This window comes from Buteo buteo, chromosome 2 (genome assembly GCF_964188355.1).
Source record: "Buteo buteo chromosome 2, bButBut1.hap1.1, whole genome shotgun sequence".
Classification (NCBI taxonomy): Eukaryota; Metazoa; Chordata; class Aves; order Accipitriformes; family Accipitridae; genus Buteo; species Buteo buteo.
The window spans coordinates 55,643,437-55,656,693 of NC_134172.1; the positions used below are offsets into that span (position 1 = coordinate 55,643,437).

The 13,257-nt window shown below is 47.8% G+C and overlaps 1 protein-coding gene across 1 annotated transcript; it reads right to left on the reverse strand.

Moving 5' to 3' along the window:
* Window positions 1-2,851: 2,851 nt before the first annotated feature.
* CCR9 (C-C motif chemokine receptor 9) lies at window positions 2,852-4,626 on the reverse strand. Its single transcript, XM_075022516.1, has 2 exons — window positions 4,609-4,626; window positions 2,852-4,115 (listed from the first exon to the last, which is right to left on the reverse strand). The coding sequence occupies exons 1-2, from the start codon at window positions 4,624-4,626 to the stop codon at window positions 2,952-2,954; spliced, it is 1,182 nt and encodes a 393-aa protein (XP_074878617.1). The 3' UTR covers window positions 2,852-2,951.
* Between the last annotated feature and the right edge of the window lie 8,631 nt (window positions 4,627-13,257).

Consider the following 13,257-nt stretch of genomic DNA (forward strand, 5'->3'; position numbering starts at 1 on the left):
TACCACAAGCAGGCCGGTGCCATGCTACGTGACTGCCTGCACCGCGGTCGCAGCTACCTCTGAGCCCTTGACCACAGCGCATCGATGACAACCTGAAGCTACTGCCATGGCTGTCCCTGCTACAGCTCAGCTCCCAGCCTTTGCATAGTTTGAGTGCGTTACACCAGTGGGCAGGTCTGGCCCAGTTCCTGCCTGGGCAAAATGTGGGGTCCTGGCACGCTATGGCTCTCTGAAATCTGAGATGGGGACTAGGAATTGAAATGAAGGGTCTCAGGGTGACGATGCAACACTCAGGGCAGAGACAAGTGGAGCTGCTCCTTCAAAGAAAAGGGACAGCAGAGGAGACTGCAACCCAAAACTAGGAATATCTGGGAAAAAATTGACATTAAGGAGAGGGGAGGGGAGCTGTGGAAGATCTTAGGCCTCTCCTGGGATTTCCAACAATGGCTCAGTGAGTGTCCTGATGGAGCTGTGGGTAAGGCACAGGCAGCGTCCCATGGGAGGTGCGAGGGGCCGTGGGGCAGGGGAGGCAACACCCCTCACCTTCCCGGAAACCTCCCCTCCTGGGAGACAGCATCAGCTGAAGCCTGGGGACACCCTAGGGAGGCACAAGAGGGATTTCGGTGGGATAAATCCAGCTAAAACCTCAGGGCAGAGGGACAGAGGAGCCCTGGGAGGGCTTGGCCACAAGGAGCTGCGCTGCTGGCAGATAGAGGCCCGCCCAGCCTCTGGGGGTAATGGTAGCAAACACCTCTGCGACCGAGTCCCTGCTGTGTGGTGGCTGGCAACAAGGGACCCCACCAAGGACAAGGCTGCAGCCGGAGGGAAGCAGCTTCCCCGCCAGTTTGGGGGCTGCCGGCAGCCTGGGAAGCCACCAGTGGCTGCTGGACCACAGGCAGCCCTGGCGGGACAGACCCCACGAGGGAAAACCCACCCGGGGGGGGGCTGGTCCCCCCAGCAAAGTGGCAGGGAGCAGCCTGACTCAGAGCGGGACATGTGTGACCCTGGGATGACCCTGCCGCCCCAAACTGCTGAAAGTTCATCGCCGTTTCACCACCCTCAACAGTTTCACTCGCCGACCAAGCATGAAAATTTCCCACCGCGTTTCATGGAGCAAAGAAGCTTTTACCTTCTCTGAGAAGGCCCCGAAATTCAAGTTCCCGGGGCTGGCGGGACGCTGTGCGGGGAAGAGGAGCTCGAGGTCACCGGGCAGGACCGCAGGTCGGTGGCAGCAAAGGTTTGCACGCTTGTTTGTTTGTTTGCATGACTTGAGGGCTCTTTTGGGGCTGGGAGGACCCTCTGGGTGGGACCACCCTCAGCCCCAGGAAGGGTTAGACATGTGAAGTAAACCCCGTTAGCAAAGTTTTCCTTTGGTCTTTTTCGGGAGGGGTAGGTCCCATCATTGGAAACAGGTTATGTGTACGGACCCAAACCTGGGAAGGATGTGTGGGCAAGAAAGAACCAGTTCATCCCCTTGCTGTATGTGGTGGTGCCTTTATTTAACGGAATTTCAGCTTCCGTTCGCACTGAGCTCGACACAAATTGCAAACACCCCCCAAACCCTTCTTACACCTATAGTAAAAAGTACATACAACTTTCACCATCTTTTCCTCTAAGAAGAAGGTTAAAAATTTTTTTAAAATCCTAATAAGCACATACAAAACTAGAACCTTACCTGCTCAGATGTACCCTATTAACTAGAAAAGCAGCCAAACCTTGCAGAAAGCTTGTGTTTATTGACGCGCTTTAATGATTAATATACAATGAAAATACTATCTTCCTGCAAGAAATAATTACCAGGAGGCAAACTAGGTTAAATGTGATTATTTAAAAGAAAGCCCCCTGAGCACTACAACTTGCGATGGAAGACTGGGAGGTGCAGGCTACAGTCAGGCAGGACAGGCGATGCCATGTCCCTGGGAGGGGACGAGCGAGGGGGAATGGCCACGCGGTGCCCTGCAGCCTCAGGTTAGGTTTGACACTTCATTACTCTCTGTCTTACTGGCCGCAGGCTAAATATATTTTCAAGCCATTAGCAAAGATATCAGTGCATAACCAGTGGTCTGTTGAACCATGGGTTTGGGTTTTGCATTCTGGTTTACTGTGGCTTTGCACCATATGGAAAATATCTCTGGGACAGACAACTTGATGTCTTTGATGCCCTTGAATTTTTATTGTGAGGTGCGATTTGTCAATGCAGGGAACCGCACAAAATGCCAGTATCAAAACAGGAGCCATAGCAAATAAATTGTACCCAATTTCACCTTACACCACACAGCTAAAATATAGGAGAAAGATAGATCTAATTCTGTAATGACCACTTTATGAACGCAAACGATTGGCTTTCCTTTGCAAGAAGAACCACACATGCAGCAAAACAGGCTTAATGTCTGCACAGGCACAGAAAGCAGCATTTGACTGTTGCAATAAACCAGCGTAGGAGCTAAAGGCTGTTCTCCTTTGCAGCAGAGGGGACCTGGTGTGGGTGCAGGCATTGCTTGCAGGTCCAGCCACCTCTATAGGAGACCCTGGCCGGACAGCAAACGAAGGCTGAACCCCCTCCTGCTGCTTCCTATGGATGGGATGGGTGGTTCATCTCGCTTCATCTGTCTCTGTTGCTGCCATAGCTGGGCTTGTCACCTCTCTGCAAGGCCTGTTATTTCAGGCTGTGGTCTGAGCCACAGGTGGGCCGGGTATTTACAGCTGTCACAAAGATAGCTTTTAAGCTCTATCAGTTCTGCTTACAATAAGTGTGGCTCCATTTTGCTGCCCTGTGCCGAAGGTTTCTCTTCCTTTCAGCCTGCAAGCCCAGGCTGGGTCCCGTGCAGCGAGGACGGGTTGCGCGAGGAGCCCCCAGCCCTCCCCACTCCTCTGAGACAGTCTTTGGGGTATACGGACAGTTTCCAAAGAGTTTGGTGCTCCTCTGGCGGGGAGAGAGAGGAGGGACTAACTTACAAGAGGACTTGGCAAGGTGGGGGCGTACCGGAGGAGGTCAAGTGGGTGCTCAGTGTCAGGGAGCTTCTCACCCGCTGCCTGCCCAGCATGGCAAAGGACCAGTTTGAGCTGTGCTCCTGACTGTCGCAGGCAGAGGAGCACTGCTCTTGGCCCCTGCTCCAGCAGCAGCCGCTGCTCTGCATCATCCTGCCCAGCGCTGTCCTGAACCGCTCTCCAGCAAAGACGTAGAGGAAGGGGTTAAGGCAGCTGTGGAGGAAGGCAATGCTCTGGGTGACCTGCAGCTCGATGTCCAGCCGGTTGGCAGCCTGACAGCTGTATGCCACCCTGGTGTAGGTGTTGATGGCTTTGACCAGCAAAACAATATTGTACGGGAACTGAGAGAGGAGGAAAGCGGTGATGATCATGGTGATGATCTTCAGCGACTTCTGCTTTTGGGATCTTTTGGCTTGCAGGAGGGTGTTGATGATAAGGGCGTAACAAACAACCATCACAAGGAATGGGAAGAAGAATCCAATTGTGACTTTCAAGGCCAGGACAGTAATTCTGAAGATCGTGCTGATGTTTGATGGGTATGTAATTTTGCAAACTGTTATGTCACCCACCTGCGTGCTTTGGCTGTACAGGACTTCTGGGATACACAGGCTCATGGATGTCAGCCAGACAGCCAAGCACATGAGTTTGCTGTGCAGGAGCCGCCTTTGCTTAGCAGTTTTAGCTTTCATTGCCTGGACAATAGTGATGTACCTGTCAAAGCTGATGCAGGTTAGAAACAAGCTGCAGCCATAGAAATTGATCTTATACATACTGTTGACGACTTTGCACATGAAGTTCTTGAAGATCCAGCCATCAGAGGCAGCCTTGGCCCAGAAGGGAAGGGTGAAGAGGAGGAGCAGGTCCGCAAGGGCCAGGTGCAGCAGGTACCGATCCATCATGCTCCTCCTGAAGCGGTATTTGCAATAGACGAGCACGACCAAGGCATTTCCCACTGTGCCCACAGAGAAGATGAGCCAGAAAAACACTGGCAGGAAGGCTCGAGCGAACTGCCTGACCTGCCTCTTGTCGCATGTGAAATCTGTGTCATTTACCAGGTTTCCATCCAGGGACAGCACGGTGCTGTCATTCCTGTAGTAATCCAGGCTGGTCTTGCCAGGGTGGGTGACCTGCAATGGGTCAGCAGGTAAATTTGTGTTGAGAGGTGGTTCAATAAAGCACAAATTTGCCCCTCTCCACCAGATGCAGTTGAAGATCCCCAATATATTCCATTTTAGATGGGAAAGTGCAAAGGCTGCCAGCGAAACACAGTGTGTTTCAGACTGCTTGAAGTGTGTGGCACAGCAGAGGCTTTTAAAAATGACCCGTTGAGCAACAAACTCATTACAAAAGAGCAGTTCATCACCTCCAGCCAACTTCAGTTCTTAAAATGGCAGGTGGTGAGAGCATTATCTCTGTCAAGATCATTCAAAACACTGTTGGTTTGTCAGCTTCAAATACATAACAAAATGCAAAATCCTCAACTCAGAGGTGGGGAAGAAGGCTTTGTGTTACTGCTATGGTGGGATGCCACCGTTGGCAAGAGAGAGGCAGAAAACTGATGGAGGCAAAGAGGGGGGAAAGAAAAACTGAGATTACACAGCAGCATCACTGTATACTCACTACACTTGCAACTGCCATCTTCAGCCAGATGTTTACTCAGTCTTAAAGGAGGGTCCGTAACCTGGAGAGGAAAGATGGGGGGAAAACAACTGATTTAAAACAACTTTGAAGAAGAACTGTGACTTTTCTTTCTTCTTCTCCTTCTTCTTCTTCTTCTTCTTCTTCTAATAAAAACCTCAACCCTTTGAAACAAGTTTGGCCAGGAGACGAACAAACCACACAGAAATTGATGTTGCTGGTTTGATTATTTAGCTGCTTTCATTTTACAAATTTACATTTAGCCTCCATTAGGTCTTCAGCTTCTCTATGGCACTGTGCTGATTAAGTTCTTTGATGTACTAGAGTCACTGTGATCTCATTTTTAATAAGATGTAGACTCCCCAGTGCGCACATTAAAAAAGAAAGTAATCTGAAAGCACTGTATCTTCCAAAAGATTCATGAGAATAAATGAAATATGTCTCTTAAATTAACAAGGAAAAGTACCTGCCTTTAGTATTAGTTTGCAGTGTTAAAATATTTGCATCCTCTGCAGTGACTGATAATCTCTGTCTGCAACATCTCTTTCTTATCTGTGAGTTTAAGTGCGATGCTCATTGCTGTTGGTCTGCAAAGCAGTTCATTTTGCCTCAGTAAACAAGAAAATACTGTTTTTCCCTGCTGCAGGTTGCTTTTCGAGTCAGTCTACCATCTACCAGCACCAGCACCAAAGGTAGCTGAGCCTGGTGGGCTCAACGTAAGTCACACAATCCTAAGCTTTCAACCTGTTCTGCACCAGCCCAACTGTGCTAGTGCCTGGGGATGAAGCCCAGGGACAACATGAGGAGGGTCCCGTCGGTGCTACCAGGGACCTTCAGCTAACACAGACCTTTCCTCTGGTCATCAGTGGCTTCAAAAGCAGGTCAGACAGCCACGAGATCACCTCGCAGAGCCAAACTTCTCACCACAGCAGCAGCTGGACGGAGCCGAACTTTCCCCATGGGGAAGCAGCCCATGTTCACGCTCTGCCTTCCCTCCGGTTGCTCTTTGTGCACTGACTAAAAGCCCCTTCCCTGGTATTATGTGGGGCACGAACTGACGCACCATGCCGTTCACCTCCCCAGCCTGCCTTAGGGTTCGCTGAGTTAGCAAGTTCATCAACAAAGCCAGTTTACTGTAAGCGGCTACTTTTAGGGTTGGCGAGTGCGTTTGCAGCCACGTCTCTGTGTTTGTGGCACCCACTGGCCCCATCTGCCTTTGATCCCTTCGCCCACTCTCAGTGCCCAAGTGGACGCTTGCAGCAAATATTTGCAGGGCTTTGGCATCTGGTCAAAAAAATTTAATGCGGTTGTTTTCGTCTATTTAGAAATGAGTGTGTTCAGAAAGCACAGATTAGGGGCTAATCCTTCCATTTTTTATCTTCATGAAGTGACTTTAATGAATATGAATTATTTAGGAGCAAGGCTGGCAGAATGACATCTTTGCAATAAAAGAACTTGAGTCTAGGTACAGAGTGTTTGTTTAAAAATAGATTGAAGAAATAAAACCAGTCATAAACATGTGCTCTTAGTTTTTAAGTTTTCTATCAAGATATAGGTCTCCACGCAGAATTATGCTGGTCCCTGGAGTTTCAAGTACAGATACAAATTTAGTACCTGGCTTTTTACAGTGCCACCTGTACTCTGTACATAGTAGTTGAATTTCTGATGCACAAAACTCAAAATACATTTTTATTTGACTTCTTTCCAAAGCAGACAACCAAGGAAAGTAAGTGGCCAAATCATACTAATGCTACAACATGATGCAGAATTTACGCGAGTAAAACCATGCAAGCAGACAGAAAGAAACCACCTGTATAATACCTATAAATCAGATATACCACATGTAAATACTAAGATGTAGAAATTAAGACCAGTCATAGCCATACATATACGAATGATGTTGGACAGGTCTGCTGAAACAAGTGGAAAATACACAACACAGCAAAGTCTCTGGCGACAACAGCCCCACAAGGGTTTTTCCTTGTCCCCATCCCTGTCCCTGTCCCTGTCCCTGTCCCCATCCCTGTCTGGCTCCAGCCCAGGCAGCAGTGCGGGCGCAGCAGCGGGCCAGAGGGATGACCGACCCCGCTAGGTGCCGGCAGCAAGGGTGCACCCACTCTGGCCCCCTCGTCATAGGCAGGCTCGTGCACATCATGGTAAATACAGGGCAAGCCGAAAGCCGAGCTGGATTCCTACCGAGGAATTCCAGTCTGAGGAGCGAGTTGTCACGACCTCAGCCGCAGCGCAGAGGAGGCAGCATGCTAACCACAGCGGCCGCCTTGTCTTGGGGTTTTGCTTTGCCGTTGCTGCTGCGCTTGTTACGGGCTATATTAATAGAACAATAATGTGGGGCCAGAGACAATGAGCTTTCTGATGTTCTAGCCAGCACCCGACTTTTTCCTACGGTGAAATTCACAGCACGCTAAAAGTTGACAAGCAACAGCCTGTGCCTTGAGATAAGGAGGGGCTGCTTATTAATCAAAATTAATTTGATCCCTTTTTTTGCTTATTTTGGAGGGGAGGGAATGTGGTTTCAGGAATTGCTGCACTAAGCACGTGACTCATCCTTCTCAGCCACAGGGCAATGTCAGACCTGCCGTGCTCCACCTGCTGCAATGCCGCGCTTCAGAAACTCCTCAGCAAGTTGAAATCTCAAAGCAGCAGAGCCTTGTCCCCCTCACAACAGTGCAAAATTTGGCTGTCGAAGCCAAGACCTGCCACATATGACCCAGAGGTGACTGTGGCCAGTGGCAGGCAGGCAGCGAGCTACTGCTTTCTCCCTGGTACCTGTTTCCAAAACGTCATTGCAGCATCTACTGAAGGATGCAGAGCTGCGCATCCCCCGGGGCTTTTCTATGTTATTTTCTTTTAGCCATCAGACATACCTTAAATTGCAATCAAAAAGATCATTGTAACTGGATGAGTTCAATGGCAATTTTTTTTTTTTTAAAAAAAGCAATTTGTAATTTGGGTTCCTTTCCACGGAGGCTGCACGTGGAAAGACAGACATGAATAGTGGAGGAGGGGACTCACCGGGACGGTCGCTGCAGGGGGGTCAGCCTGGATGTCGCACCCAGCAGTCACACCACTGCACACGGTGTTTGCTCTTTGCACCCACGTTTAAGCTTTGGGCTTTTTGTAGGCTGAGGTGGGTGTGTGCTCCCAGGACCCCAGCCTAATTAGCCCTCTCACAGGCTGTTTTGTCTGTGGTTTCCATGGTTTAGGTGGCTCAAACACAGATGGCAATCTTCTCTTTCTTTATTTTTTCTTTGTTTTTTTCCTGGTAAGCTCTTTCAATAGCAAAGGGAAGACCTCTCATACCATCATTTTTTTGCTCATATGGATCATCTAGTACAGGGCAAATCAGAGGCTGCTCCTGGCGTGGCTGTGTCCTGCTGGAAAATGCTTTCACTGGGGAAAAAAAAAAAATCCCCAAACAAGAACTGGGTCCCTCTGGACACCCACCAGTGTCCCCTGGGGAGGCTGGGACAGGAGTGAGGAGCCAGGTCTAGTGCTGCCCACTCCAAGCTGGGCCCCAGACACAGCTCCCCACAGCTTCCCACCAAGCAAGCAGGGGCCAGGATCGCAGGGTCTGCGTGATGCCCTGCAACACCAGGTGCTTTGCAAGCAGAAGAGAGCAAAATGAAAGGACACCAGCTTCAAGAGGAAAGGCCAAGCTATTCTTGCCACAGAAACTGGGGAGACCCAAGGGCAGGACTGCAGGCAGTCACATAAAGTCCCTGCTGGTGGCACATCCTATGTGACAACCATCCAGAAGAGTGTGGCAGGAAACATTTTGAAGAGGAAGGCAGTGAGAAGTGTTTAATAAATATGTGAAATTGCACATCTTATGTCTTCTTCCTGGCAAGGTGGCATGCAAATTACGGTAATCTAAATTCCCCTCTCTTGCAGGAGGTCCGAGCACCATGGGGTTTTGCTTAAATGCTGGACGGTGTTCAGCTGTGACCAATGCTCGTTTGACTCACACTTCAAGAAAATTTCCAAATTGCAGTTCAGCATCAGTTCTAATTATGGAGAAAACAATGATTCGAGCTAGGTTTTAGGTTGGACTCAGCTGTCACTTGGCACCACACTCCAGCGTGGCATCCCCTTCCAAGGGAAAGGAGCCCAGGGTGCTCCACACTCCACTGCAAAACCCCCGCTGAGGTGTCTGCATATCTTTAATAATTAGTTGTCATCCTGAAACTCTTCCTGAAACAGGCGTATGTTTGTATGCAATGATACCTCTGTACGCATGTGGCCTCTCTCGCCTCCTGGACCCCTGGGTAGGAAAACGGGGGGGGGGGGGGGGGGCCAACTCTCAGCTAAACCCCGGGGCACCTGCTAAGGAAAGCACAGGTGTGAAAGCACAGGCATAGTCTGTGGGCTCAGGCACAACTTACTGTGGGCTGGCAAATGGCTGCCTGCCAGCGGATCCATGGTAATTACCCCTAATTCAGGTTAGTTTGTCCCTCGGTGTAATGCAAGGTGATTCAGTGCTGGGAGAACTACATTAACTGCAGTACGGTAAAGGCATGCCTGTGGCCAAAGCCTCTGATGCAAAGGGTCTTCACATCTTTGGTCTCTCCTTCATGAATGTGAGCCCTCACGTTCTGGATTTAAGTGACTTTAATTAGACTTAGCTTAATTCTCCCTAGAAGCAAAGTAATAAGTATAACTTAACCCACCCACTTCACACAGCCAGTTCCACTGTCCTAGAAGTCCCTGGGCAGATAAATCTCCAGACCAGAACATGGGCAGCTACTCATCCTGTTCGTTCTTTTTCTGCCACGTGCCATTTATTAAGTGAGTGTCACTGACAACAATGGCATTTTTGTCCCCAACGGTAGGAACAGAAGCAGAACAGTCTGAACCTTATAAATCCTCTTGCCAAATTTCTGCCAAACCGGTTCCCTATTTGCATCCTTGCTCAGTGTCATCCACAGTTAATTCATTTTGAACCAAAACAGAGCTGGTGCGGTCAGTTCTTGTGATACCAGCATGAATTGTGAGATAACCTGTGATTTCCCTCCAGCTCATGTCATTACAAAACTAAGCATCTCTGTTTTCCTTACAAATATATTGCTTTCATGCTTGCCAAGAGAACTTGCAAGAGTAACACTTTTTTTGTTTGTTTGTTTGAAGTAAGAGGGAAAATGAAAACCACCAGCAGTTCTTTGATGTCTTCTTTTTAACTTCAGGGTGTTTACTTTTAAGCACAACTTGGGGATGATTTTTTAAGCTTCTCATTTAGTGCATGTACTAATGGCAGAGACGTACTCAGCTTGATGCGCTGATCAGGTGCTTGGAAAGATTTGGCAGAAATAGAACAGAACTTGGGGTTACACCCTCTGCTGAGGCTAACCGCAGTGAAAACTGCACTGTGCTTGCACTACATCTGTCATTTAATATACCTATTTTCCCCTCCGCAGGTAAAAGGAGGACATTAACCTGCTTCTCTCTGAGCAGGCTGTTTTACTGGTTCAACAGCCCCTCAGTGGTCTGTTCAGGAGAGGCTGTGGCCACGATTCGCCATCCTCTATGAGGAGAATATTTGCACTTGGGGAGATCGGTGCCACTTGTATGCAAGCAAATAATGTTATCTAGGAACTTTCTATAGATCGAAACACTTGAGGCAAGTCCTAGGAACATAAGACTGGACATGACAAGTCACCTCAGCTCTTCCATGTTTCCCCAAAGTGAGGCAAGACAAAGCACCTGGGCTGTTCCTGGCAAGCAAGAGTTGCTTTCCACTGAGTAATCACATCTTCAAGCAAAGAAAAGAAGACCCTGCATAATATCATCCCCACCCTAGACACTCGCAAACACTTTGCAAATCAAAAGCATGGTTCTGTAGATCTTTTCAGCATTTCTTATTCCATCAATAACGCAATTCAGCCAGGTTACTTGCTTAGGTACACTACGCACAGGGTTTCCTGGGGCTTTCCATACCAAGCCAACAAAAGGATGTTCTTATTCCCGTTTCTAGCGGGTGTACAGAGTCATTACAATGATCCAAAGTGTTTGCAACTTCAGACATAAATTTTGAGATGTGTGAGACCTGCCTGGTTTGGTTGCTTTTTTTCTTTTTTTTTTTTTTTGAGGGTACATTGCGTTATCCTAACTTCCCCCCGACTGACCCAGTAGTGGGTGGAAGCGCAGGCAGCACTCCTTGAATCTGACTCCAGACGTAACACGCTGGGTCTCCAGAAAATAAGGTACCTACGAGCCGCAGCCACCTGCAACGACAAAGGTCTGAGTCCCTCCCTGCTGCCACAGAAGGTCGCCTCGGCAGACGCAAGGTTAGATGCTCCAGCGGGGAGCCGGGCTGCCTTGGTTGCAAAGCCCCATCTCTCTCTCTCTCTGACTTGGTATTTCGAGAAAGACAGATTTGACCTTTTTAACGGTGCTGAAATCTGTGACTTACTAAACTCTTAGTCTAGATGGATTAGGTGTTCTTTTGGGGCTAGATTGTGGTTTTCTAGATGTGATGAGTTCTCATTTTCTCAAATTCTCAAAAAAGCATTTAGCCATGAGTTTTTCAAAATTAATTTTGCACAGTTGTTCCAGGCCTTTGTTCAAGAAAATCTATTTAGGCTTCACCATTTTAAACTGCATCAGATCATCCTGGTTACACATATGTTTTACTAACTGTATCTATTGAAATGTTTTACAGGGCCAAACATGATTTCTAGTAAGGAGGATTAATGGGTTTAATTCAGTGAATGATGTCAGCACGCACAATATTATCAGTGCTTTTGCATAAGAGATTGGTGATGTGGTAATGGTAAATCACAGTTGTGACAGCAGAAACTGTGAATTAAGTGCATTTGCACAGGGGCGGTTTGCGTGTACAAATACTCAAAAGTGAATGGTAACAGACGATATCATGGCCAAAGCCAATAGGTTATGTCAGTTGTAAAAACAGATAGGTAAATAGTCTTAAGATTGCATTTAAGGAATCAAGAGTTGTAACACAGGGTCCTTCTCGTGCTCCTTGATCAAAAAATTGAAAAAGATTAAAAGTCCAATCATGCCAATGGACTAATGTATTCATTATTGCAGTTTATTTTGAAGGCAAAACCATTGTAATAACTGTAAAGAACACAGATACATCTAGTGCATTGCATATGGAACTAACAAGTGTTGCTAATAGGCACATTACAAACAGATGGGCTATATTATATACTATCTAATTTCTACCATCTCTACAAAAAAAATGTACAACTCATTTTTTTATGGCTGCTGTGAAAAAATATTGAAAAAAAATGTGTAAATAGAGTATTACCTATGAATAAAGCCCATTAAAATCGATTTGTAAGGCCATGATATGACTAAGAGACTGATCCTTCCATGTTTTTTAAAATGCTTCACACTGCATAAACTCTTTGTACTTGAGTCCACATACATGGTGCTGTTGCTGGGAAAATAACATCTATTTCATTGTTGTATCATCCATCTGTTTCTAAAGATAATTATCGCTGTGATTTCTGTTTGCTGCTTCGGTTTTGGTTGTTTGCGTTATGGAGCACAAGCAAAACTAAACTTAGGAGTGTCCAGGTTTCAGTTTTATTAAGCACTCACCATACTGTATGCATCTGTCTAACACTAGAACGTTATAAACAAGTTTATACTGTTTAGAAACAATTTCAGGTTCTGTCATCTAAGGGCTATTAGTCCATATTTAAAAGCTATCAATCTTGTCCAACTCAAGAATTCACCATGGTTTCCCTAAGAAGAGACTCCAGCAGTTCCGTGGGGTACTGGGTCCAGTGCCGGGCTCCCCAATACAAAAGAAGAGATGGACATACTGGAAAGAGTCCAGCAAAGGGCCACACAGACGGTAAAGGGCCCAGAGCATCTCTCCTATGAGGAAAGGCTGAGAGAGCTGGGATGGTTCAGCGTGGGGAAGAGAAGGCTCAGGGGAATCTTACCAATTGTATATGAATACCTGAAGGGAGGGCGCACAGTGGACAGAGCCAGGGTCTTTCCAGTGGTGCCCAGTGACAGGACCAGAAGCGAGGGGCACAGACTGACACACAGGAGTTTCCCCCTGAACACCAGGAAACCATTTTTCACTGTGAGGGTGATGAAGCGCTGGCCCGGGTTGCCCAGAGAGGCCATGGAGTGTCCCTCCTTGGAGAAATTCGGAAGATGTCTGGACACAGACCTGGGCCACCAGCTCCGGGTGGCCCTGCCTGAGCAGGGGGTTGAGCCGATGAACCCCTGAGGTCCCTGCCAGCCTCAGCCATGTTGTCACCCTGCGATCCGAGCGTCCACCCTGTTACACCAGGGCAGCTTCGGAGCGTTAGGCTACAGAATGGGAGGTATTGGGTGTCACAGGGTTACGGCAGTGGTATGAACCAGGACGGACCAGATTTGCAACACCTTGTGCGATAACACCGAATGCGAAGATCTCAGTGCAGAACGGAGCTCCTAAATGAAACTGCTTTACCAATTACAAAGCTCATCAAGGCACACCCACTTCCCTTTTACTATGATTTTAAGGGGTTCCCATTCATTTTGCTCACCTCTGTCCAACTGCCAGGTCTTCCCTCCCCAGGAGACTCCCTCCCTCTTTCATATCTTAACAGTGAGAGAAGCAAAGAATCCCAAAAGCTGAACAACTCT